This window comes from Myotis brandtii, unplaced genomic scaffold, assembly GCF_000412655.1.
Source record: "Myotis brandtii unplaced genomic scaffold, ASM41265v1 scaffold251, whole genome shotgun sequence".
NCBI classification, from domain to species: Eukaryota; Metazoa; Chordata; class Mammalia; order Chiroptera; family Vespertilionidae; genus Myotis; species Myotis brandtii.
Window position 1 is genome coordinate 3,362,948 of NW_005359516.1, and position 26,165 is coordinate 3,389,112.

General features: G+C 45.7%; 1 protein-coding gene across 1 annotated transcript in view; it reads right to left on the reverse strand.

Annotated features, from left to right (window-relative positions):
- Nucleotides 1-26,165, reverse strand: part of ANTXR1 (anthrax toxin receptor 1) — a 219,398-nt gene that overhangs the window by 1,360 nt on the left and 191,873 nt on the right. Inside the window, exon 18 of the mRNA XM_005867817.2 lies at nucleotides 2-104. Within this exon, the coding sequence (XP_005867879.1) occupies nucleotides 2-104 (103 nt within the window). The remainder of the gene's footprint in view (nucleotide 1; nucleotides 105-26,165) is intronic.

Consider the following 26,165-nt stretch of genomic DNA (forward strand, 5'->3'; position numbering starts at 1 on the left):
GTGTAGATGGGGGCAGGAGGCGGCGAGTTGGTGTGGTAGGCGTTGTTGAGTGGGTACTTGGCGGGCTGATTGTTCTTGACTCTGGTAAAGTTGATGCAGCGCCCCTGGAAGAGATCAGAGAGGAGATGTGAGCTGAAGCTAGGACCTTCCAGCAGGTCAGGTGGGAGGTGCGGTGGGCAGCCTGAGAGAAATACGTACAAAGCAGACCAGTGTCTATGACAACACTCTACTGGCATGCAACAAGCCTCCTATTTCCTTTTCCCAAGCTCGCAAATTACTTGTTACAGTGCATTTTCCCTGCGGTCTGGGGCCTGACCTTAACTGCACGCATAGGGTCCAGCCAAGTCCAGAGGTCACCGATTTTCAGCTCAACAGCTTATCAGCCAGGTGTTATTATCCATTTGCATTTCACAGCTGAGGAAACTCAGGCTTAGGAAAGTTGTCACTTTCCCAAGGCCACGCAACTGGGAAGAGGCGGGGTTGGTGGCATTTGAGGAACAATGACCTGCAGGATAGTTGCCTGTAGGATATACAACTGTGTGATCTGAGACTTGGCTCGGGATGAGACTCACCGCAGGGACACAATGCATGTTGGTGGGAGATGTGGGGCTGAGCAAACCGTTGTTCACATGTGCCCACGTCCTCTCATCCACCCAGTCGTTAAGTCAAGTCCCTTTTCCTCCACACAGCTTTCCCTGATGACTCCAGCCTCCATTCCCCCACCCCCCTGAATTCTTCTCTGGTTATAATCGAGGCCACCCGAAGCCTGTGCGCTAAAACTGTTTGATCTGTAAGTGCCTTGCCTCCCTGACCCGATGAGGAACTTCTGAAGGGAGTGGCCTTGTTTTATACTTTGCTGCCACACTACTGGTTTAGGAATTACCATGCCATATTTAGATGCCAGCACCCCATCTTCTCTGAGCTTCCATTTCATGAGGTTAAATCAGGGCCTAACTTTCTTAGGTTCAGATTGGGGGTCCACTAACTGTTGAAATAAATGACCATCTTCTACTGCATTGCCCAAAACTCCCAGAGCAAGTTCAGGCTTAAGTTGATGTTGTAACCCAGTAAGGAAATCCCCAGTGGGGCACGCAACCGTCTTTTACAGGTTTATAAACCTAAGCCTTGGTTACAGTTTATTTATGATTCTGGATAAAGCTCTTTCCTTCAAGACGTTAAAGCCCTAATGGTTACCATCTGTGATAAATTCCTGTAATGGACAAGTCAGAGTTGGGATTTACTGTGCTATGCATTCTGTCCTTCGTTCCTAGACATGCTAAGTCAGACCCAGAGATGAGAGATTCATTTCCTTGGTGAAATTCCAGTACTGGGGAAGGAGCTGCTGGTGCCTGGGGTCAGGTCCCTGTGTGGCTTCTCCCTCCCTCTAGGGATCAGCAATGGTGGGTGGGCTGGGGAAGAGAGGAGGCCCACTAATCCAGAGGCTGGGGGTGGGGGGTGGGGTAGGAGAGAAAGACCTCCCTAGTCAGCCCCTGCAGCTGTCATCATGGCCTCTTGGCTATAGCTGCAGGGCGGCAGGGAGGGCTGAGGTGGGGAGGGCAAGAAGCCCCCTTCCCGTGGGGCCTCAGGACCGCACTCACTGTCTCCTGCTCCAGAGACTGGGCTGTGGTTCGTTAGAGCCCCTAGTCCAGCCGTGGGCAAACTACGGCCCATGGGCCAGATCCAGTCGGTTTGAAATGAATAAAACTAAAAAAAAAAAGACCATATGTGGGAGGGCTGAGGTGGGGAGGGCAAGAAGGCCCCTTCCCGTGGAGCCCCAGGACTGTACTCACTATCTCCTGCTCCAGAGGCTGGGCTGTGGTTCGTTAGAGCCCCTAGTCCATTAGAGCTGACAGAACAACAGCTCAGAGCACTCCTTAAGCAGCCAGAGGGGAGGGGTAAGCTCACGTCCATTAGAGCTGACAGAACAATAGCTCAGAGCACTCCTTAAGCAGCCAGAGGGGAGGGGTAAGCTCACATCTCTGCCATGACACCCGCCCCTGTGAGACATGGTGGGGATAATAGTACCGCGGCCACTGACAGTCATTATGAAAATTAACCTAATCAATGCTGGTGATGCCTGGCACATGGTGTTTGGAAAATGAAGTTGAGTCTAGATGGGGAAATACAGACATAATAATGACCTTATGTACTGTGGAAAGGCGAGCTGGAGGTAGTATCAGGTTTGCTGACTTCTAGTTTAGTGCCTTCTAAGTGAGCTGCAGGCTAGGGCCTCTCCAAGCCACACCTGGCCTCTATAATAACACTGGCATACAGGGGCAACATGTAGCATTGGACATGTGACCAGAGCAGCCCCCAGAGCCCACCCTCTTCTGCACCATCTTCTATCGTCTCATTGCCATGTAACTCCTGTAACTTATTTGTATAGGACCTCCCACAGTGCTTTGCACACCCAGTTGACTGATGATGCATTTACGCATACTGTCCATCCTGAAAAAAGGTGCAGATTCCGCATAAACAAATCCCTGGGGTCTGTTACAGTAAGACGCAGTTAGGGCTTCAGGGAGGGGTGTGGCTAAAATTAAGTTCTTAAAACCTGCAGCCTGAGGAGCCAATACAAACACTGTAACACTTAGACCATATAATTGGCCTGAAGATCAGTTTACACGACATCATTTTTTGCTTGCGAGAGGATAATAGAAAGGCCAGATGTTCTCAGTGTCGTGTATGCCAGCAAATCTGCACCAGTGTTTGCTTAAAACGTTGCTAGGACGATTGGAGCACTGGTCTGTGTAACCCAGTTTAATTCTTTGCAGTATTGTTTTTGGGTGGTTTGATTCAGATCTAAGATTGAGCTTTGATCTCAGTTTACCTCGGGGTTGCTCACTGACGAAGAATGAATGGCAATTATTTTCACACATTAGCAACAAAATGCTCTGGATAAATTCCAAGAAGAAAATGCAATAATATCTCCTGCTAAGTGGCAGCTTGGCAGGATGCAAGGTGGCACCCCTCCTAGGCTGGGAAATGCCACTTTTATCTGACTGAATCTGATGGTGTTGGGGGGATTATTGGAAATGTCCAGGCACGTCATCTTCTTTATTATCAAAACCCTATGAGCTAAGCATTATTAGCTTCACTGTGTAGAAAAAAAGACAGAGAGCTGAGCTTTATTTAAATAATGTGCCCAACATTATAGTCGGGGACTGATAAAAGTTGGATTGAACCAGTTCTGCTTGCTGTAGGCACTACTCCTCTTTTCATTGGATTATCCTGAAGATAGACTAAAAGCACAAATAATCTCTTGAAGCCCTTGTAGATGGAATCACACAAAGTAGCCCTTGGCCACAATCCATCTGCTCCTAACCTAGCTATGTAGAGATCTTTCCAGAATATGAGTCTGGCCAATTCACTGCCCAGCTCAAGAGCCTTCAATGGCTCTCCATCATCTTGAGAATAAAATCCAAACCCCTCTGATAGCATTTCAGCCCCTTTGTGATCTGGTCCTGACTTCCATCTTTCTTTTTCCCCCCACACTTGTCAGTGATTTATTTTTTTTAAAAGGAGGAGGGTCCTGACTTACATCTTTCAATTAATTTCTTGCTCTTTTATTGCAGGATGTCCAGGTTGGTCCACCCCAAGCCCTCCACAAATATTTGTTCCATGAAAAGATATACTATTGCACTTGGTACTCTTCGCAGTATGAAGATCTCTCTCTAGCTGGTGGGTGAGCGTCTCTGAGGCGGCATCTGGGTCTTCTTCCTGAGATCTTTAAAGCAGCACTAGGTTCAAGTTCAAGTTGGCACTCAACAAATACTGCTCATTCCCCTGAGGGTTTCCGAGGTGGAGTGAGCCTTTGTTGAAAGCTCAGATTTTCCCTGCAAGTTGAGGTTCTCAGAGGATCAAAGGTCCATGAACTCGCAGCTGTGCATCTAGGTCTCCTTGGTCACTCTCTCATGGTCTCTGGACATCTAGGCTCTCGGGGGAAGGTTGGTAAGCATCCTATGTGCTCCCCTTGATTTCCACCGCAGTAGACGTGCTAACATGTTGCCTTCACAAATAGCTACTTTTAACTGATTTATCAAAGAAAATTGTCCCTCAACAAAAACCCTTTGGAGGTGACACACTCTGATACAATCATGGCGTAGACAGGTCGTGTGGACCAGGTTCTGGCTTTTTCTTAGTTTTGAACTGCAGACACGGATGGTCCAAGGAGAACAGAGACAGGAAGCTGGAGGTGTGGGCTGTGGTCTGCCCTGCGGGCCAGGCCTGGAAGGCAGTTCTACCTCCTGTTCTGCCCCTAATGCACTCACTGTGAAGTCCCTTTCTCTCTATGGACTTCGGCTTCTTCATTTGTAAAACAGAGTTGTGCTAGCTAGATGACATCCAAGGGTCTTTCAGCCCTAATATTTTATGATTAAATCAACATTCCAGTTGTTTTGGAGCCCTTTACTCGAATATTTTAATCTGAATTCTTTTGGGGCAGTTTGCACATTTTTTTTTACTACTTAGTTTGGCTAACACTTTGCAATGCATGTTTTCCAGTTGGTTATCAGACTTATAAAATGTTAATAAATTGAATTTCAAAATTAGACTCTTCATCGTCTGCTCTTTTGTTAGTTACCATGGTAAAGACTCAAGCGTAGCCCTGGATGGTGTGGCTCAGTTGGTTGAGTATCGTTGCAGACATGGAGAGATCACTGGTTCAATTCCCAGCCAGGGCACATGTCCGGGTTGCAGGCTTGCTCTCCAGTAGGGTGCCTGTAGGAGGCAGCCGATGGATGTTTCTCTCTCATCGATGTTTCTATCTCTCTCTCCTTCTCCTTTCCTCTTTCTCTAAAGTCAATAAAAACATATTTAAAAAAAGGACTCAAGCTTGACTGTGAGTTCCGAATTTGAATTTGCGGATGAAGGGGAATGTGAGAAGAACTGTGGGCTGATTGTGTGCAAATGACTTGCCAGTGGTGATCTCATGTGTGCTGAGTGTTATAAAACATTCACTTAGGTATCAGGCACGATCAGTGCAGAGGGAGCTGGCCTTTGGAGATCATTAAAAATATGCCACGCTCCCACAGATTAAACAAAATAGTTCCCTGTGAACAGAGGTCACTTAAGGAAATTGGGTTTCACAGGAAGAATACGAAAATAATCAGATGGAAAAAGTATAACATGTACGCCAAGTTTCTTCTGACAAATACCTTTTCTCTCTGGCCTAGTTCATTAATTATCTTGTTTGGAGGACTGTAGGTATTTCTCAAGTTACAAATGGATTGGGTTTCCAAAATTTGTTTTAAGTCATTTGTTTAGAATGAGGAGCATAATTTCTAACTTAAGTCACTCTTGTAAACGGAGATTGGTTCTCAGGCTAGACCACAAAAGCTCATTGGCCTATTGAAGGCAATTGATGTAATCCTGCTGAAGTCGGTGCTCTAACAATAAATGAGACACATGAGCAATGAATGGATGGAGGGCTGGATTGGATGACTTCACAGTTTTCTATCCCACGATTCTCTTCATTTGTTAAGTCCTTTGTGCATTCATCCTTTTGACAAATGGTTTCTGAGTGCTCACTATGTCCTGGACATCTTCTGAGGTGCTGCTGACAGTGTTGAGCAACCCAAAGCAGCTTCTGCCTGCATGAACATTGTCCACAGGTGGAGAGAGACAGCAGTCGATGATCCCACAAACAATCATAATTTATTTGTGCTCTGTGACACTGGCCTTCTTGGTCATAGTCGATTGAACCAGAGGTGGACACCTACCCTGAGCTAGGCCAATTAGATTCTCTCTTCTTGAGTTTATAGGCAATCAGTCAGTTACGGTTGATCCCTTGCATAGAGGGAGTGGGAACTTGGGGGTGGCCCTCTTCTGCCACATTCAGGGAGAAGCAGAATTCTGCTTCTATCTCTTAAAAATCCTTCACACCCATGCATTCCTCCCCACCCTCACTATTGCTCATCTTCTATAACTTGGCCCATTAAGTAAACCAGTCTTCCTGCCTTCAGCCTTTCTCTTTTCCAGTGATATTTTGGTTTCCATATAAAATTTATATACACACACATACAAATAAAAGTGTTTATGCACATACACATACACATATATATGTACGCACATGTATATATACAAGATGTATATACAAGATGTATATTTACCTATGTACATAAAATCTTATATATTTACACATATAAATATATACATACACATTGACCCACATTCTACATTGTCTTCCTGCTTAAACTCTTCAGTGCCTCCCCACCTTCTTTTTTTTTTTTTTAAATATATTTTATTGATTTTTTACAGAGAAGAAGGGAGAGGGATAGAAAGCCAGAAACATCAATGAGAGAGATCGATCAGCTGCCTCCTGCACGCCCCCCACTGGGGATGTGCCCGCAACCAAGGTACATGCCCTTGACCGGAATCGAACCTGGGACCCCTGAGTCCGCAGGCCGACGCTCTATCCACTGAGCCAAACCGGTTCGGTGCCTCCCCACCTTCTAAGGGAAAATATCCAAGTTCCTGAGCAGGAACTGGCCCCTGGCCCTGCCCCCTTTGCATTTCTTTCTGCCATCCCAACCCTTTCCTTTCCTACACTCCAGCTTTGGCCCATCATTTGAAATGAAGCCGCCATACTCCGGCTTTTCATTTAGCAGCTTTCACTCATAGGCCCAATGCTATCACAGGGACAAAGTGGCACAGAGAACCTGTCTTGCTTTTTCCTCTTTCTCAAAGCCTGAGCTGGGGGCAAAGAGAAGGGTGTGCTGTGAGTGGTGAGGCCAGGATCCTTCTCGGTTCCCTTCTCTCCACCTTGAACTTGCCCTGTCTATAAATTTCATATAATAGACTGCCTTTTATGTGCTGCGCATGGAAAAGGAGCCAAGGTCAATTCTTCCAGTTGATTCATTTTGCTGACACACATGCTGGCACGCTCTGTCTAATAACTTCTTCAGATGCCAAACTGAGAGTTAGATGAAAGTGCAAAGTGAAATATTTGGTAACAAGAGGAAACAAGAAAAGTGGAAGGGTAGAAATAAAAAGGGTACATCTTTAGTGGGACATGTGCAAGCATAGGGTTTGTTAAGGATTACTACTGAGATAAGGCTTATTTAACAATAAAATTCACTGTTTTTTTCATCTGATTACAAAGTTTTACATTTTCTTTGTGGAAAATTTGTAAAATGCACAAAAGAAGGAAAAAAAAAGATTAGAGTTTTAAATTATAATACTCAGAGAGTTAGTAGTTTGTGTTTATTCTTGCAGATCTCGCTCTTTTACACACACACACACACACACACACACACAGTGGTGCATATATTTACAAAAATGGAATCGTCCTATACAAATTTTTTAAAATAACATGCTGTGGCCATTTCTCCCCTGACATTTTCAATATTATTTTCAATGGTTGCATAATCTTCTATCACAAATGCAGTTATTAAATTCTTTATCGGGCACTAGGAGTCCATCTAACGTCTAATTATCACTACATTTCTAAAATAAACTTCTGAAAAGTTCTAGAATCAATTGTTAATCTTTGACTTAGGATTTTTGCATCCAATTTCATATGTGAGATTGACCATTTTTCTTTTGTTGTTTACTCTTTTGTCATCAAGGTTATATTAACTTCATGAGAGAAATTGGGAAGGTTTTCATTTTTTATGTGCTCTATATTTCTGAAATAGCATGAAATAATTAGTTAATCAAAAACAGAAAATTCTCTCAAAATCTTTCTGAATATGCTGTTTTTCTAGAGTGCAGATCTTTGATAATTTAAAATGTTTTGTACCACAGATTTTGTACCTTTTCTTGAATCCATTTTCAAATTTATCCTTTCTTAGAAAATCATTAATTTCCTCAAGATTTTTAAAAGCATTTTTACAGATGTGTATTTTGTATACAGAAAATTCTTACAGTGAAATCTACTTGTGGTGACATCTCTTATATTATTAATATTAGAATAGTATTATTATTATACATATTTATATGTTATGACTTTTTTGACTTTCAAAAATTTGTCAATAAAATTGGCATTGCCAAAGCAAATTTTTAAGATTCATTTTTCAGTTTTATTGATTTTGCTTTGTTTTAATTAATTTGTTCTTTTTAAAAAAATATTTTTATTGATTTCAGAGCAGAAGGGAGAGAGAGAGAGATAGAAACATCAATGAGAGAGAATCATTGATCGGCTGCCTCCCGCACGCCCCACACTGGGGATCGAGCCCGCAACAGGGGCATGTGCCCTTGACCAGAATCAAACCGGCCAGGGCATTAATTTGTTCTGATATTATTAGGGTCTTTGTTTTTGTTTTCTGTCAATTGTTTTAGATTCTTTTCTAAGTTTTAACTAAATGCTTAGCTCATTTGTTTTCATTTTTTTTCTTATTTAATAATAAAATTTAAGTCTATGATTTTTCCAAACCCCATAAGTTTTTATTGTGACATTCCCAATTAGCACTTTTCTAGAATCCCAGTAATTGTAGTTTTGATTTCTCTTCAACTGAACAGTAATTTATGAGCATGTTTTAAAACTCCTAAGTGCTTTTATTTTTTAATAAAGTTCAATCCCTTATTGCTAAATTCCAGATTTTTGAGTGTGTGTGTGGTGGGAAAATGTGGCCTGTAAAAATACTGTCTTTTTTTTTTCTTCAGGTTTTCTTTGTTGCCCAAATTATAGTCAGTTTTTACAAATTTAAAAAATAATATGAATTTTCTATTTTATGGATGCACTGTTAAATTAATACCCACTAATTATTTTTAGTAGATTATTTAAAGCCTCTCTCTCTACATATATTTTTTCAACTGCTTGATCTATTGAGTCTAAGGGTGGTATGGGTTTCCACCCTTATTCAAATAATGACATTTGCTCAAATACTTCAAATAATGATATTTACTCAAATTTGACTTTGCTGCTTTGGTAATCGGGCCACCCAAGAGCAGCAGGGAGGGGGCCTTGCTCAGCAGTCTGGGCAGAGAGGATCTCTTTGGTTCCAAACAATTCTCTCTCCCTGCCTGGCGGTAGCTGGTCTGAAAGGCAGCTGCATCCATTCCTTCCCTCCCTCATGCATGGGTCCTCCCTCATGGTCAGGAGCAGTCTGTGGTAGTTTTGAATAACGGAATAGGATGGAAGTGATGCTGTGTCTGATATTAAGAGTCCTGGAAGTTTCTGCTCCCTGTTTTTGGTGCCCTGAGCTGCCCTGGGAGAAGTCTAGGCCACTTCGCTGTGGGGAGAGGCCATGCCGAGGAGACTGAGGACACCCAGCAGCTTGGACGACGAAGGCCTCTTGGACGACCAGTCCAATCAACCGGGGGATGACTCCAGCTCTAGCCACTATCTGACTGCAACTGCGCGAGAGCATTACACAGCCAAGCAGGTCAACCCACAGAACTGTGAGAGAAAGTAGCAAATGGTTGTTTTAAGCCACTATATTGATACAGAACAATACTGAAACAGACAGGCTTTTTACTGATTTGCCTGGTGCTTCCTCTCCCCTTACTACCATTTAAATCTAACTCAGTAAGGCTATACAGTTGGCTCTCCACATCAGTGAGCTCCACATCTGCAGATTCAAAAACAGCTGATTGAAATATTAGAAAAAAGTTACGTTGTTGCTGACGTGTACTGTGTAGTTAGGCCAGTGATGGTTGTGTCCGTACTAAATATGTACAGACCCATTTTGTCCTGATTCCCAATACAATACAGTATAACAATTATCTATATAGCATTTCCACTGTATTGGGTGTTACAAGTACTCTAGAGATGATTTTTAAAGTATACAGGAGGATGTGTGTAGGCTATATGCCAATGCCATGCCATTTTATATAAGGGACTTGAGCATCCTCGGATTTTGGTATCTGCTTGGGGTTTGGGAACTCATCCCCTACAGACACCTAGGGACAAGTGAACTGTAGCTCTATTTGCTGGCTTATCAAGGGCAGTTTGGGAATGTAAGTTGATTTTTGGGAAAAAGCCTTTGTCCTTCTCACTTGATTTGGCAGGTCTGAGAGTTTGGGGCTGGGAAGCTGCGTGGACCACAGGAAACAGGAAAACGTACAGAAAGCCTTCATCTTCTAATCGGTTTCTCTAACTCAATAAGAGGCCTGGATGCGAAGGCCTCTAAGATGCTGCCTTTGTACGCAACACCAAGATCTTTGCCTCTAAGGAGTATGAGGAAGGCACATTTTTCTAAGGGGCTCTGGTCCACACTGAACATGAGCCAAGGGCAAAGGTCTTCCTCCAGGTAGTGCAGTCTGCCACGCCTCCTGCCTCCTAACTAGTCTCTGAAGTTGGTGCCCCTTTCCAATACATCCACAAGGCAGCCACATGAGCCTAACATCTCAGGATCATGCTACATCCTAGACTCCTTCCTCAGCTTCCATACGACTAAGATCCCAAATATCGACGTGGCCAATAAGGCCCTGCACGATCAGCTTCACCTCCCGCCAGCTCCCCTTTCTCCCCACCTGCCAGCGCCACACCTCCTTTCAACTCCATGGTCATCTCTACTTCAGGACCTTTGTATGTGTCCTGCCTGGAACATGCTTTCCTCCCAAGCTTGCTTGGCTAAATTCAGTTCACATCTCATGTCTCAGCTCAAAGTCAGCTGTCAGAGAGGTTTTCCCTGCTGGTACCCAATCTCAATGAGGCCCACCTGCTAATTTCTTTCATGGTTTCCTGCCTCTTTCCTTATCAAACTCTGTCGTTAACTGTCTGTCACTGTACGGCAAGCTCTTTGTTGTCGACTGTATTCCTTCCCCACCCAGAGCTGGCGCACAGAGGGCTGCCACAGTGTTTACAAAGTAAAAGAATGAAGAAGCAGACTCTGCTTTCTAGGAAGATGGTGAAACATTGGTCAAATACCACATTAAGCCCAGGGAACATTATGATACTATTTGTCCCTTGTGAATAAGCTTAAAAGCCCATCTAATGGGCACGGGTGGTCATCGTGTTATAACTGTAATAGCCAGGAGCGATCCAAGCCTTACGTATGTTATTCTAAAATCTCACCACACCATGTAAAGTAGGTATTACTATCCCTATTACAGACAAAGATCTGGCTGGAGGCTCCTAGGACCATTGTCCAGGGCCACACGAATACTAGGTGGCAGGGTCAGGATTTAAACCTAGTTTGGTCTGACTTTGAAGCTGATGAGCTTTTCCTTCAACGCTGTTGCCTTTGAACGGGGTTCTGGAGGATTCCCCCAGGCTCCAGGCATTAGAGGCTGTGGGGGTTGTGGGAAGCCTGGAGGGGCCTCTCCCAGCTGGGTCCTGGGTTCTGGTCACAGAGATGAACTCTGGAGTGAATTCGGCCGGAGAACCCAAATAAACACTGTGAAACCAGGGTACAGAAAGGTGACCTCATGCTTAGTAAGAGCAGTCTTTGCTCTTTGTCTGAAGACCTGCAGTGGGGGAGGGGGAGTGCTAGTGGTTTGGCCCATTCCCTTTTCTGGTGCCACAGCCACCAACCCTCTCCCAGTTCACTGAGGAGGAGGATTCTTGAGGCCGAGAGATGTGGCTGGGACGGGGCAGAGGAATGCAGTGGCGAGGCCGTGTGGGGACGCACCCCGATTCTGAACGGCTCACTCTGTTTCTCTGGCAGCTTCCGCCGCGAAGGGGCATAATCATGAATAAGGAAGAAACCCGATGGGGGTAGCAATACTTTTTGCCCTCTTTTTGGCCATCACAATTTCCACCGGGTCCTTCCATGTTTTCTAGCCTTCTTTCTTTGAGGGCAGGGACTTTGTCATATTACTTGGTCTAAAACAAGCTTCAGGAAGAGCATTAGACACTTAATATTTCAATCAATGAACTGCGGAAAGGGGTTGAAGGGTCACATTGCTAGAGAGGGAGCTGTGAAGTGGGCAATGTCAGTCTCTGAACTCCGTTCTTCTTTCTCAGATCAACTGTCTCCTCCATCTTACCTCCTTCTTTGCTTCCTCCCAACCCAAGATGTTAATGCCTGTGTGGTGAGCTGAGTAGAACTCCAAAACTGCTTTGCCTGAGACATCCCCTTCCCACCCCTACACCCAGGCATGTCAGCCTACCGCTGGGTCTGATATTCTCAACCTTAAGAGTCCTCTGTGGGCATCTCGCCGAGATCCCTCTTAAAATGCCGAACTGTTACCGGGAGGGAGATTCCCTGGACATTGGCACCCGGCAACATGTGGGTTTATCAGCACAATTACCTAACCTTTTGAGGCCAGGGAGAGGGCACTCAGGATTGTTAAGTCTGGGGTGCTGGTGGTCTGGGGAGAGGGACACAGGAAGGCCAAATTTTGGTGGGAGTGGGGGAGGCAAAAGGATAAATGTGTGCAGAGTGCTAAAGAGAAAGGATGCGAGTGGCTGGCTGCTGGCTGGTATGTTAGCACATGAGCTCATCCCCTTTGGCTGGGGAACCACAGAAAAGGGAGGGGAGGCAGCACCACAGATATGTCCATGGGTCTCTGACCTAGCGCTTCCCTTCCCAAATGTGAGCAAGGAACCCAAGAGAGATGGTTTAATCTCCAAGGAGATTTCTTTCATATGCTAGTCACCTGGTATGAGGTGGCCTGGCCACAGGGTTGTACTAGTTTAGGAATATTTTCACAAAAAGGAGCGGGCTTGAACTCCTCTGCTCTTTGCATCATTTTCAGAGGAAAACAACATTTTTTTGAAAGCTGTCGAGTTTACATGTTTTGGGAAGAAAGAGCAGGATCTGAACCAAGAGATGCATGTGTCCGAGGCCTGCTATGCAGGACAGCGCAAGGATGTCAGACAATCCTTTATGTTCTTGTGAAGAGGGTGCCTGAGCTAAGGGTGGGGCTTGCTAGGCACTTCCTGACAGAATGGAATGCAAGCCCATTTTCTGAAACTTTGAAGTAGGGAGGGCATTTACTGGCCTAGCTGGAGATTTGGGGGCAGGAGAGAGAGAAATAGGGAGGGAAAAAGGTGGTGGAGCTAAAGTGAAGAGCCGCAAAGGGACCCGGCACTTCATTCTTCGCAGGAACAGAGCTATTCTAGGAGGAGCTGTAGCCTAAATCAGAGGCCCATTCCTCTCTGGGTCACTTCAGCCCATTTTCAAAGTGTATCGACCCAATCTTCAGTCAATAAAAACCAACAGTGATTTCAGTTCTGCTACTTTCAAGGAGGTTGTCAGTCATGGAAACATGACCTCTTCTTTAAGCTTCTGACAAATTATCATACACCACCTGGCCAAAAGGCTGATGATATCTCTTAGACGCAGTGGTTCTCAAGCTTCTGGCCCTTTAAATACAGTTCCTCATGTTGTGACCCAACCATAAAATTATTTCAGTTGCTACTTCATAACTGTAATGTTGCTACTGTTATGAATCGTAATGTAAATATCTGATATGCAGGATGGTCTTAGGCGACTCCTGTGAAAGGGTTGTTCGACCGCCAAAGGGGTTGCGACCCACAGGTTGAGAACCGCTGTGAGGAATTACAAGCAAAGTCCCCAAAGTTCATGCCTTGAAAAAGAGGATCCTACTTGTTTTTTCGACTTGCTCATGCCAGAGATAATCTGGAATTTGTATTGACATAAGTCATCTTTCGAAGGCCACTGACACAGTCGTTGCTTTTTTATTGCTGTAAATGCTGCTCCAGGGGCGGGGGCTCTGGCCATACTGCTACAGTGGACGGCACCCGCCTGGCTGTTGGCAGGACCAGGTGGGGATACGAACATAGTTTATGCACCAGAGTCTAAAACTCAAAGAGCACCGGTGGAGGTGTGGTTTTTGTTGACATTCAGGAGCCCAATGGTTAACTAAAATTGGGTCTACAGCTACATTTGAGATTACACCAATTATCTGGAATACTCTACTTTTATACATTTCCTCCTTTAGGGACTTCATATTGGTTTCCCAAGGCATGGTCTTGCTTGATTTTCAGATATTCTTTCTTTTAACACCTCCATTTGATTACACTGACTAAACAGAGCCAACACTCAATGAAAGTTTTTTTTTTAACTCTAGGCAAACTTCCTAAAAAAATTAAAACTTTTTTGGGGGTCATTTTGGTCACAATGATGGTGATGATGTTTCCCAAGTGTTGACCCTTGTTTGAAATGAGTTTCAATGATGACCTGGGAGTTTGATTCAGCCTTAGAGGAGCTAAAGGGGACAATCTTGAGTTATTTTGCTCACGTGGGTAGCTCTCCTTATAGTTTCATTGTGTGAGAAAACTCAGAACCTTCCTCTCTCCAAGTTGGTGAATTAGTAGGAGGGAAAACAATGCACCAAAGACAGAAAACAATGGGAAGGGAAAGTGTCAGGGACTTAGAAAGGGAAATCAGTCACATACCAGCTGAAGAGTCACAGACACTATTTGCCTGAGAGTGACATAGGAGGTTGCTTGTAACCTCTCCTATGAAGAGGAGCTGGCTGAGTAGGGCATGGCACTGCCTCTAGCCTGTCAGCGTCCAAGTTGTTGGCCCCTGAGTCACTCTTGTCTGGACTTTTCTCCCCATTCCTGCAGCCTGAAGCGATCTCCCCAGTGGACCATGGTCCCATCAGCACAGCCTCTGGGTCTTCTGAGCTGAGGTGACCCGAGGTCTGCTCAGAGCTGCTCTGGGCTGGAAGAGAGCCCTTCCTTTCCTTGCTTCTCTGGGACCACCAGGAACCCCCAAAGTGTGGAATATGATGATATGAAGGGGCTCTTTCTGAAGGCAAATCACAAATGTATGCATTCTTTACATTTATATCTGAAAGTGCCTTAAAGAGTTCAAAAGGAGCAGTTTTAGAAAGAGATTATACAAGTATAATTAATGCAAGATAAACTTTGAGAAGGTTCTGGGCCAGGCGTGATATATAGACCAGACATGTCAGTCTCCCACTGCTTCGGAACACAGCTCTTCCTGTGAATGAGGAGAATCCTTTGAAAAGTTTATTTGAATATGTTGGTGCTGGGACCCTGATCCTGTCCTGCCTTAGTCTACGGAAACCTAGATAAGGATGCCTCCTCCTCCAGCACCTTTTACTCTCCAGCCCCTTCCTCTCTAGTCAGTGATGCTAGAGTTCATTACTACTGCTATAGAGAATGACTAATTATAATTTTGCAGTGAGGACAATGATGTATTGTCACTCTGGAATTAACACTAGGAAAACATCATTGTCCACTTAAGACCATTGTCAGAATAGTGAACACTGGCTTTTTGAGCTCTCAATGTTTTTCATTTTTAAGGGTTCAAATCTTGGGCCAGACTGCCAGAAAACATTACCTCATCATACTCTGTCATTGGGTAACACAAAAACTGTGAACTAAATGAAGATTGAATTTCATACCAAAGCTCTGAGTTCAAAACCTTGGGGGATCATTAGACAAACAGAATGACAAGAAGAGCAGAGAATGATTTGTAATGATGGCGATCTTGCCAATGAGTGCCTGGGAGAACTGGGCCACAGAAGCGAAGGTGGTGCTGGGTGCAATGGAAACAGAGGTGGCCACGGCAGAGAACCACCGTGTCCCAGTGTGATCAGGTGCTCACAGCTTCTCACCGGGGCTTTGATGCATTGGGCTGGGACATTCTTCTACCCACCAGGGAGTCCAGCTCAGACATCACAGATCCAGGTCTACAATCATCCCATAAAGCTCACATCTGCTTCCTTCTCTTTTCTTCAATTACCATTTGTTTCATTAAATAAAAGCAATTAAGGGCATTAAAAACTTTATAGAAAAAAAGTTTTTATGAGCACTCTTAATATTTGGGACCTATTTGTTTATTTCCACATTTCACCATTTTACATCTTAATGCAACCCCTTTTTGGGTGAAGCAACAGAAACAGTTTTTTTTTTCTTTCCTAGAGGGGAAAACAGCCCAGGCAAACTTTAATGGACTCGCTGATAGTGTCTCTTAGATGCACTGTCCCATGATTAGAACTGAGACCCCACGGAACGCCTTTTACTTTACTTTTAGATCCCTTTTACTCTCACTCACTTTAAAGGTTCAATTATGATACAGGGAAAAGATGGAGCTTTATCCGGAGAATTGAAAAGGAATAGCCTGTCATATTGATATAAGAGCTAATAAAACCCCAAACTCTAATACCATATGTGTTTTAGGCACATAAGGTTATGTAGGTACTTTTTGAAAGGTGTCTGTAAGTGGGCCTCAATGGACATGACTATTCTGGGGAAGAGTGCCCGCTGGGTTCCGGTCCTCTGTAATTGGAGGGTCCCTTTATAGCTCCTGGCCAGCAAGCAGCTGCTATAAATGTAGTGTCATTCAAAAGCCCCACACTATTGCAAAAAAACCAAAACTTCTTCCTGCATGTTCCCACTTCTCAGCGTAGAAAACAATATTGCTTAGATGTTTCCATCTCTGTTCTGGAGATGATGTTTTATTTAACAGACCTTCATTTTATTATGACGGTTCATATGGGACATACCAAATAAAATCGCCCTTTGTGTTTGAGGCAATCATCACCTCGAGTCTCAAAACAAATTTTGATACAGGGAAGAGGAATCATTGGAGCGCAAGCAGGGGCCTCCAGGGGTCAAAGGCTCCATCCTTTAGTTTCATAGTTAGTGAGGATCGGCCCCCGGCCAACTCTGCTTGTGAGAGGACAATGGATCCTGTCTTTACAATTTACAGAGAGCCAACCACTTGTCCCATACATCCTTCCTAAGAAGTACATTCAACTGAAGCTAAGACATGGAATGTATGTTTTGAGAAGTTGTGTTTAAAGAAATAAAGAAAATACACACTGCTATAAGAGCAATTATTAGAATTTATAATTATTATGTAGTACAGAGAGGCCTTGGTGTGATATACACAAGCTGTAATTTTCCTCGTGTCACAGACCCAGAGGTTTCAAAGCAATAACTTGCTGCTCCATCAACAACACATGGGAAAACCCTCAGTGAATTGTCTATTCACCTCCATGTAAGCGTTTCTCATCCTTCCAGGCAGTAGAGGGAACAGTGGTGGGTGAGGAAACCTAGTTTCAGAGGATGATATTCAACTGTTAGATTTGCTCTGGAAACTCAAGCCCAGCCAGCGTCGTCTCGGGGTCCCTCCGTGGGTCTGTGTGGAGGAGGCAGCAGGAAGCATCGTGCCTAATATGGTTGGAAAAACTGAGCCACAGAGAGGAAGGTCAGGGCACAGCTCCAAGGTTGCTCGGCAGCCATGAGACTTCTTGGCTTCCTATGTGGCTATTTCTGTTACGTATTTTTGCCTGTTCAATAGGTAAAACCATCGGAAATGTAAATGTTAACTAAAATAGACTCCATGTTAGTTGGCCTCCCATTTCTTTAAATCATGGCTCTAGCTCTGAGAATTTAACAAATGTTTTCTCTCCAAGAAAAATCCCTTACAGTGTACTATGTTGGTTTTCAATAGCTTCAAGCCTATTTAAAAACTACACAGATGCATAGAGATGCTTCTGGAAGGGCTCATCATACAGGGCAGGGAACTTCCGGATGGTGGAGGAGGCTGTGGCCAAGTTCAGAGCTGCTGGTCTGGGGCAGCTCCTGCCTCAGATGAACAGGGTACACGGGCACTTTCCACCGCATATGCTGCTGACCCCGGCTGGGAAGGGTGCCTGAGGCCTGGGAGGATGGGAGAGAACTGGACATGCTGGAGCAATAGGCTACATTCAACAAGACAGTGTTTATAATTAAAAGCCAGGTCTAGCACTCAAGCGGAGAAAATCAATTCTGGCACACAGGACCCCTGGCCCAGTCACAGTTTGGAGAGGAGCATCTGGGGGTTTCAGACTGTCTGGTCCACATGAGGCAGCTGCGTGACTGCCCAAGGAGAGTGAATGGATCCTCAGGCCACAAGGGGAGGTCAGCACTGCTCAGGTAACTGCCTCCTCCACTGTGCTCTGCGGTGATGAATCACACCTGCTGAGAAATTGGGAGCGCCTCAGTCCGAGGCGGCTGTGGGAAAACTGGGAAGCCTCCCAGGAGAACTACTTGATCCCAAGCATCACCTGGGCCCCTTGTTAAAAACACGGGTGCCAAAACCCTGCCCTAGGCGTACTGCGTGGGTATTACCAAGGGAGTCTGTCATTTTCAAACACACTCTGAAAGTAGTTATAATCAGAAAGTTTTGTGATACATGAAGATAATGAATTTATTAAGCATGCAGCATAGTGCCTTTCTCATGGTAAAGGATCCAATGATTAGAAATAAAAATATATGGTGATTCAATAAAAGAACACGATCTACTTTAGCCAGTTGGTAAAGGGAGGCTGATACCCTAATTTTCATCCATGGTGTGTGTGCGCTAGTAGACACCGGGATGTTAATTAGGTTCAAGGTCCTTAAAAAGAGATGAACCTTTCTCCTTTTGAAGAATTTCTGGCAGGTAAGTTGGGGATATACATATGCACAGAGAAGTGTTCTAATCGCAGCAGGAGCCTATGTGCTCATGTATGTTCTGACTAAGCCCCAAATCTAATAATAGGACCACCAGAATCCTGGTAAGGAATGTGGGGACTTCTTCCCTAAAGAGGCAGGCTCTGGGAAAAGTAGCCCATTTGTGCTGGCTGAGGAAGTTCTGGTCTGGGGTCTTATTGCTTTAATTCTTTCAAGCATTAATTAAGCCCATGAAATAAAGAAAATAATAATATCATAGCCATTAGCAGAACTAAGAATGGGTTTCCTGATGCCAAAATCAGGTAGCTGTTAAGGCTCTGGCTTGTTTTAATTGGACTAGGGCCATTCAGACCATCTCTCTCCAACCTTTGGAACCAGTTATATTCCTTCTGCCTTCAGGGCCCACACCCCAATTAAGTGGTGAGTCCAGGTGGGGCTGGGATATTTAATAGGCCTTTGGTTTTTTGTTAGTCTTTTATTAATGCTGCAAGTAACAGTGGTCAGAGGCTCTCTGCTGGGTTTCACCTTCTGGTGCTGGGGGCCTGGCCGTTGTGGTTTTGTACCCGCTATGGTTTCTGACTCTTGATCAAAGTTAGTCAAAGTCAAGGCTGGAAGTACCACCCCTCCTAGAAGAGCTGCAGGCTCCCCCAGGCAGGCTTGAGTAGGTGCTTTATGAAAAAGCAACCAGGAGGCACCATTTCCCTCTCCTAGGACCTTAACCTACCCATGTACTTTCCTGTTACCCAGTGGGCAGGGCTAAATTATCCTGACTTTCCTAAGTAGTTTGAACCCATGACTATGGCACATTGAACTGACAATTAAATCTTCCTATTGACTTACCCTATTGACTTATATGAAAATATAAAAGGACACCCAAGCCCGGCTGGAGTGGCTCAGTGGTTGAGTGTTGACCCATGGACCCGGAGGTCATGGTTTGATGTCTGGTTGGGGCACTGATAGGGGGAGTGCAGGAGGCAGCCAATTGATGTTTCTCTCTCATCGATGTTTTTACCTCTCTATCCTTCTCCCTTCCTCTTTCTTTAAAAGACAAGCAATTAAAAAATAGTTTAAAAATAATGAAAGGATGCCCAACCCCCTTATTTTTTTCAGAGCTGAAAATAAAAGTTAAAATTCCCAGTTGTCATTTATTACTATTGCTTTTAGCTCAAGGACTTTTAAAATAAATTAGCTTTAGAAATTGACCCAGCACTTCTAAAATGCACTGTAGCTGAATCCTGTTAGCTTAATTTTAATCCACAAAGCCACGGGGTGACCTTTCTGCAGTTTTCCCACGAGGGCTGGGTGCATAGACTGTAATAACCTTTGCCTCCGGGTTTCTCTTTGTCTCCTTCAGAGTGCTCAGAGACTGAGTTGCTCCAGGTTAGAAGTCGCCCTGAAGAACTTGCCCACAAGATAACCTGTGTGGCCTTTGAAAAGTAGCTGTAGGAACTGGCCTGGAGTCAGTCCTCTTGACCTCAGTCTGACCCGAGGACAGCAAGTTCACAAGCATGCGACTAAAAGGGGACAGATATTTTCTCATGATTTCTTCTCTAGAAGAATCCAAACTTTAGAGGGAAGAGGGTCTTTCTGAGTACCTCACAATGCCTAGAAAAATAAGTAAATTGTGAACCTATAAGTATGCCCCTCACATAGGCCCTCCCTCTAGGCCAGTTTCTTGCCCTGTCCCTACTCCTGACCTGCAGCAGTGGATCAATAGGGTTATTTTCTGTTAATAACAATAATGATGGCACATGCCAGCCCCTGTGCTGAGCGCTTTGTGTACAATATTGCGTTGAACCCTCACAACCTTCCCATGACCCCATGGTGCAGGCTCAGAGAGGGCAATTAACCAACATCACACAGTGTGTGGGGAGCTGAGTTCCAAACCGAGCCGTGCTTCATGGTAAAGTCATAGCAACGCGACGCTGAGCCCTGAATTGGTGTTGCTGATACAGGAAAAACTACACTAAATCGATCTCTCCATACTCCACACTGTGCTCTTGTAACACGCCGGTGGCCCATCCTCTCCGAGAAAACCTAGAGAGATTAGGGACAAAGGAGCCATTTCTGTGTCCTGAACATTGGCCAGCAGCAGGGGCGGGAGGCCCGAAGCACTTTTGGTGGGAACTGCTGACTGGTGCGATGGGACTCAGTCCTTGGCAGGACGCTCGAGAACATTATTAAACAGATGGCTTATAAGTTCCAAAGACAGGAAACAGTGGTCACCCTTGTGAGCAAAGGTTTGCAGGGAATGAACTGTGCCAAACCTCATTTTTTTTGCAAGTCCTACTAGATTCATAGATGGGGGCTGACAGATGTAGTTTATCTGCATTTCAGCAAATCACTTCACACAACCTCTCATAGCACGTTTAGAGAAAAGATGGACAGATGTGGGTGTGGGTGGGTTGTTCAGTTGCAATTTAGATGGTTCAGAGAAGGTTGAACAAACAGCAACCAAAGTGCTGATTAATGTAGCAATGACAACAGGGTCAAGGATATAGCAAGCATTTAGTAAATATTTGTTGGTCGTCTTAAGCTCATGGGAAGTCGTTAGTGGCCCCATGAAAGGGCTCTTTCTTTGATTTAGCAAACATTTACAGAATAGATGAGGAGTTTGGGAAGTGGAGGGAACGAGGTCGGATCCTCGATGGAGGGAGGGTCTAGTTCTGTCCATTTTCTTTTGACCTCTGGAGCCCAGCCCTCAGCCATGGTGTTGATTGAGGACAACCACGGGTCTTTCTGGTGTTTGGACACACTGTGGTCCATAAGCACTTAGGAATTCTGAGGGGGAGGTTCAGAGACTACTGTGGGGAAACTGTGTGTGTGTGTGTGTTTGGCCTCCTGGTCCACTGCCCATCTACAACCAGATCAGCTTCACTTATCTGTTCTGCATATTTGGCTTCTGGTAAGATTGTATTTTAAAGGCATTCTCTTTCTAGCTCAAAATTACTTGAAAACCACAGACTCTGGTGATATCTAAGATACTTTCTAGCTCTAAAAAGTAAGTGGTACCCTGGCTGGTGTGCTCAGTGGTTAGAGCGTCGGACCTCGCACTGAAGGGTCATGGGTTGCAAGTTTGTTCCCAGCCCCGGTTGGGGCAATTTTAGGAGACAACCAATTGGTGTATCTCTCACATCAATGTTCCTCTCCTCCCCGCCCTCCCAACGGAAGAGAAAGCAATGGAAAAGGAGACATGGTCCATGTCAAGGAAATGGCAGGAGAGAGGATCCAGAGGGAAGCTCCAAAGAACACCCCACAGGGAAAAAGAGTCAGCATTAAACCCATGCCGGGCCCACAGAGCATCAAGCCAGCTTAATGGTCACAGCTCAAGGAAGATCTACCTGTTCTCCTGCTCCTGTCACTTGTCCCTGCCAAGGAGGCATAAGGAACTGGCTGAGAAGCTGAGATGGGGGTGGGAGGGAGAAGAGTGAAGTGGAGGAATAGAGGAGACACAGCCACACTCCTCCTTCCCACGGGGTTCAGCCCAGCTCTGGGAGGAGGGAGATTTAACTGGGTCAGGTTTGAGGTTTTAAATCTTCTCTTATATTGGACTTCCTAACTACTGAATTTGAGTGTGATTTTGATTGCAAACCTGCCTATAACCTAAGAGAGGGACAAACATTAATGGGGCCTAACCAGTTTGTATCTGGTGGCAGGAGGAAAGGGAAATATGAACCAATGGTTTATTTCCATCACGTCACAAGTCATCTTGTTCCACGTACCAGGTGCCAGAGCTCAGAATGGGAGAAAGTGGTCGCCCTGAGCGTGGGAACGCCAGTATCATTTTCTCTTCCTCCTCCTCACAGGCCTCAGGAATCTGCCCTGGGCTTGGCTATTGCAGATCCTCAGGTCCTACCCACACTCAGCTCTTTTTCTCCTATGGGGCTGGCCGCGACTTAGTGTGCAGACGGCTCTCACTCCGGCCTCAGCCCTGCCTGGGCCTCACCCCCCAGACCACGGGTCCTCTGGGACCGGAGAAGCAGGGCCACCCTCTCTCCCACACCCACGTCGGCCCATTATGCCCAGTGTTCAGTGCCCCCACCCACATCCCAAGGCTGTTGGCACCTGGGGCAGCGTCATTTGTTGGTAACTTGTAAAAGCCCGAGGAGATGTTGACGGAACCCAGCCTCTTGGCCTGCAGGCTCCTTCCATGAACCGCATGGGGAGCCTGAGTGAGGCGTTGCCCTGACACTCCGACATGGAATTTATGCACAAGCACGAACGAGGTACATCTGGGCATTTCACGGAGTGTCAGAGGTGGGGTCTGCGAACCTGCCAAGCTGGGTTTCCATAGGATGAGCTTTTCCAGGGTGGAACGCCGGCGGGGCCACTGGCCTCTGCCAAAGGTGACTGCGTCCATGGAAACGGACTGACATTTTACAAAGGACGAGCTAGCTCTTTGGGAAGATGTGTGTTTAACCTTGTTGACAACATAGCCACATGTTTGCCATTTTTAAAATGCACAGGTAAAGGTAAAAGGTCTGGTCCCTTTAGGAAGCAGGTTTATTAACAGGGGGCCACTTTTGTATGCATTGGAAGCATGAGGCAGACGTGGGAATGTTTCTTGTGTCTCCGTCTCAGGCAGTTGGCCATTTGGCTGATGGAGCAATCACAGACCGCCTGGCCACGAGAAGCAGCGCTTAGAACCGTCTAGCGGCTAGCCAGTGAAAAAGCTGGGCTGCAAAGTTGAGGTTGCAGCCCAAGCTCAAGCTGATGGGTGGTTTGAGTCCCCTCCCGTGTAAAAGGCAGGCACAGGCCTCTTACAGCACTAGCTTAGGGTTATTTAATTTGTACTTTATTTATTTTGTACTACAAAAACAGCAAAGAATTGGATGCATATGCTGTTTTCTTACTAGTGTCATTATTATACTAATGATTATGTTACTAAACCAGCCGAGGTCGAGGGGTGGCAGCGGGTGCCCAGGTTCAGGTATGCCACCTCCAGTTGAAACTGATGGCCCATAAATGGGCGCTGGCCTTCAGCACAGTGGGCCAGACCCAGGGTCACCTCCGCGGGTCATGGAAGGAGAACCTCATGCATTGTTTCCCACAAGGAGATCAGGGGGCTTTCCCTGGGCTTGGCCACCCATCTACATCCAACCAAAGCACCATGTCGCCGATCTGGGGGTTCTCCTTCCCTTTGTCACCTCCATGCTCTCTCTCCTCTTCCTCTCCCTCCTTCTTCCCTCCTCCTCCTTTATCTCCTTCCTGCCTCTCCTTGTCTTTAATACCTGCCACGTGCGAGGCATTAAGAGACATAAGGGGTAGAAACCAGAGCTGAAACGCTCAACGAGTGAGACAAGAAGCATGTGATGATGGTTCAGAGGCATCTCCAGAGCTTCCGGAGGAGATAGGACTTGGGTTGAATTACAGCGAGAGGAGAGGAAAGGCCAGGATAATTTGGGCAAGAGCATGGCGTGAGCGGAGGTCGAGAGGCAGGAATACAAAAGGCACATCTGCTGAGACAGTGCCTCAGAGGGCAGGCTGCTTTGTGCGGGACTCACGGAGAGCCAGGCAGGGTCTGATGGACTGTGCATGGTGGTGGGAGAAGTCCTGCTTAGCCCAGCATTTCCCGAAGTGCCTTCGTAGAGCACCATACCCAGTGATGCTCTATATCAGTGATGGCGAACCTATGACACACGTGTCAGAGGTGACATGTGAACTCATTTTTTGGGTTGATTTTTCTTTGTTAAATGGCATTTAAATATATAAAATAAATATCAAAAATATAAATCTTTTTCTTACTATGGTTGCAAATATCAAAAATTTCTATATGTGACATGGCACCAGAGTTAAGTTAGGGTTTTTCAAAATGCTGACACGCCGAGCTCAAAAGGTTCGCCATCACTGCTCTATATAAACAGATGGGTCATTTTCAAGTTTGGGAAATGCTGTATAATAAATCCCCCTTTCTCCAAAGGACCACCAGCTTATTAAAGCATCTTGGAAGTCCCACAGAGAGAAAAAACACCTGTTTAGCATTGGTAAGCGTGGTATTTTCCAAACGTATGATGCCTATGAGCAGCTGTGGAATTAGTGTTCGGCAAAACACACCTTGTGTGGGCAGACAGTGGGAGGCAGTGAAGGATTCTGAGGGGGCAGAGTTCATTGCTGTGGAGAAGAAAAATCCACCTCACGTCTGAGAGGTGGGCGTGGAGCGTGTGTGCTGACGTGCCAAACACCTGCTCCGTGGTTGATCCCCCTCTGTTTTCCTGGGAAGAGACTGGCTGTGTTGGTAGGTGAAGAAGGGCGCATTCTCATTCCTGAGCACTGAGAGCATTTATTGCCCTTGGGTATTAGCAAAAGCTCAGTGCACAGGCCAAGAAAATGTTTTCCCTGGCCGGAGAAGGAGTTGCGTATCCATATGCATGCACATGCAAACTTCTGCTGACTGGCAACCCTTTCGGATCTTATATCCTCCCTCCTCCTCTTTGTTTAGACAAAGCCTGAGCATCCTCTAAGGAGAAGCTTAAGTCATGCCTCCTCTCCCCAGTCTATTTGGACCAACCCTGGCCTCTGGCTTGCCCCCTCCATCCATGATCTTTCTCTTATTCATCTTACTGTCAGCAGCAAACCAGCACTTTATGACACACCATCTGGTTCTTAAATACAATTTTCCTTCCCTATATCCTTGTCCCCTACTCAGGAGTGCCTGTCCCATGCCATGCCCCAGAGTGCATGGTGCATATGCTGATTTTTGGCATATATGACATTACATTCTTCTGCTTTTCAGGGCAAATGAATATGCAATGGACTCGTCTTTCTGCCAGCCTCAAAATGATATAGAAAGAGTAGCCACTTCACTTTTCTTTCCACTGCAGTGATTGTGGAGTACAGCGAGGCTAGAGGCTCGTCATTCATCATGTTGTCTTCCTAAAGGTTAGCATGGACAATCAAAAGGCTAACAGCTAGGCAGGCGATGAGTTAACAAGGCCAAACAATGGGGCCACAAACAGTGGCCATCTGCCACTTTCATTCTTCTTTCTGGGCATTAGTCAGAGGGATTAGACTTCCCAGGGCAGAGTGTGTTGGGAAGGACACTGCAGGAGGTGGACGGGGCTGGAGGGACAATCAGGCCAAAGGAGGGCTAAGGCCTCCATCAGCCAGTCTCCAGGGCTCTAGCTCCACAATATTCCAGAACCTATCCACTCCTCGCCATTTCTGCTCTGTCCTCGCGGGGCCACCCACGATGGTTGCAATGACCACCTCACTGAGACCACCTCACTGATTGGCTTCCACTCTGGCCTCCCTACAGTTGATTCTTCCACCGCACCACGGGCAGCCAGTTAGATCGCGTTCCTCCTCTAACCCCCACTCCATGAATCCTTTATGTTAGGCTGAGAGTAAAATCCGATCACTGGGTTAGAGCCCTGCCTGCCATGACCCCTGCCTTTCTCTCTGGCCCCACAGCCCTTTCATCTCCCACTGTGCTTGTCCGGTTCTGGCTTCTGACTTCCTCCATTGTGCTGACTTCCTCCACTGTGCTGAGCTCTCTCAGCCTTGTGGGTTTTGCACTAGTTGTTTGTCCTCTGGTCCTGAGGTGGCCAGTCCTTTCTTGTCATTCAGATCTCACCTTCCATGTCAACTTTTCAATGTCAACCTCTCCGAAGAGAGGGCTTCTGACCTCATGGGCTAATCATCCTTTCTCTTTCTATCCCACCACCCTATTTATTTCTCAGCATAGCACTTAGCACTTGGGTGCTGGGAGCCCTACAGTGCAAGCTTCATGAATGGACATGGCCTCCTGGCTCACCAGTGCTTAGTACAACAAATGCATGTCTTGAATGAATAAATGACAGTTTTCCCACTTATCTTGAGACCTCTGAAAAGAGAACCTCCTCATCTGTAAAACGGAAATGAGAACACCTACATCCAAGGGTTATAGGAGGAAAAG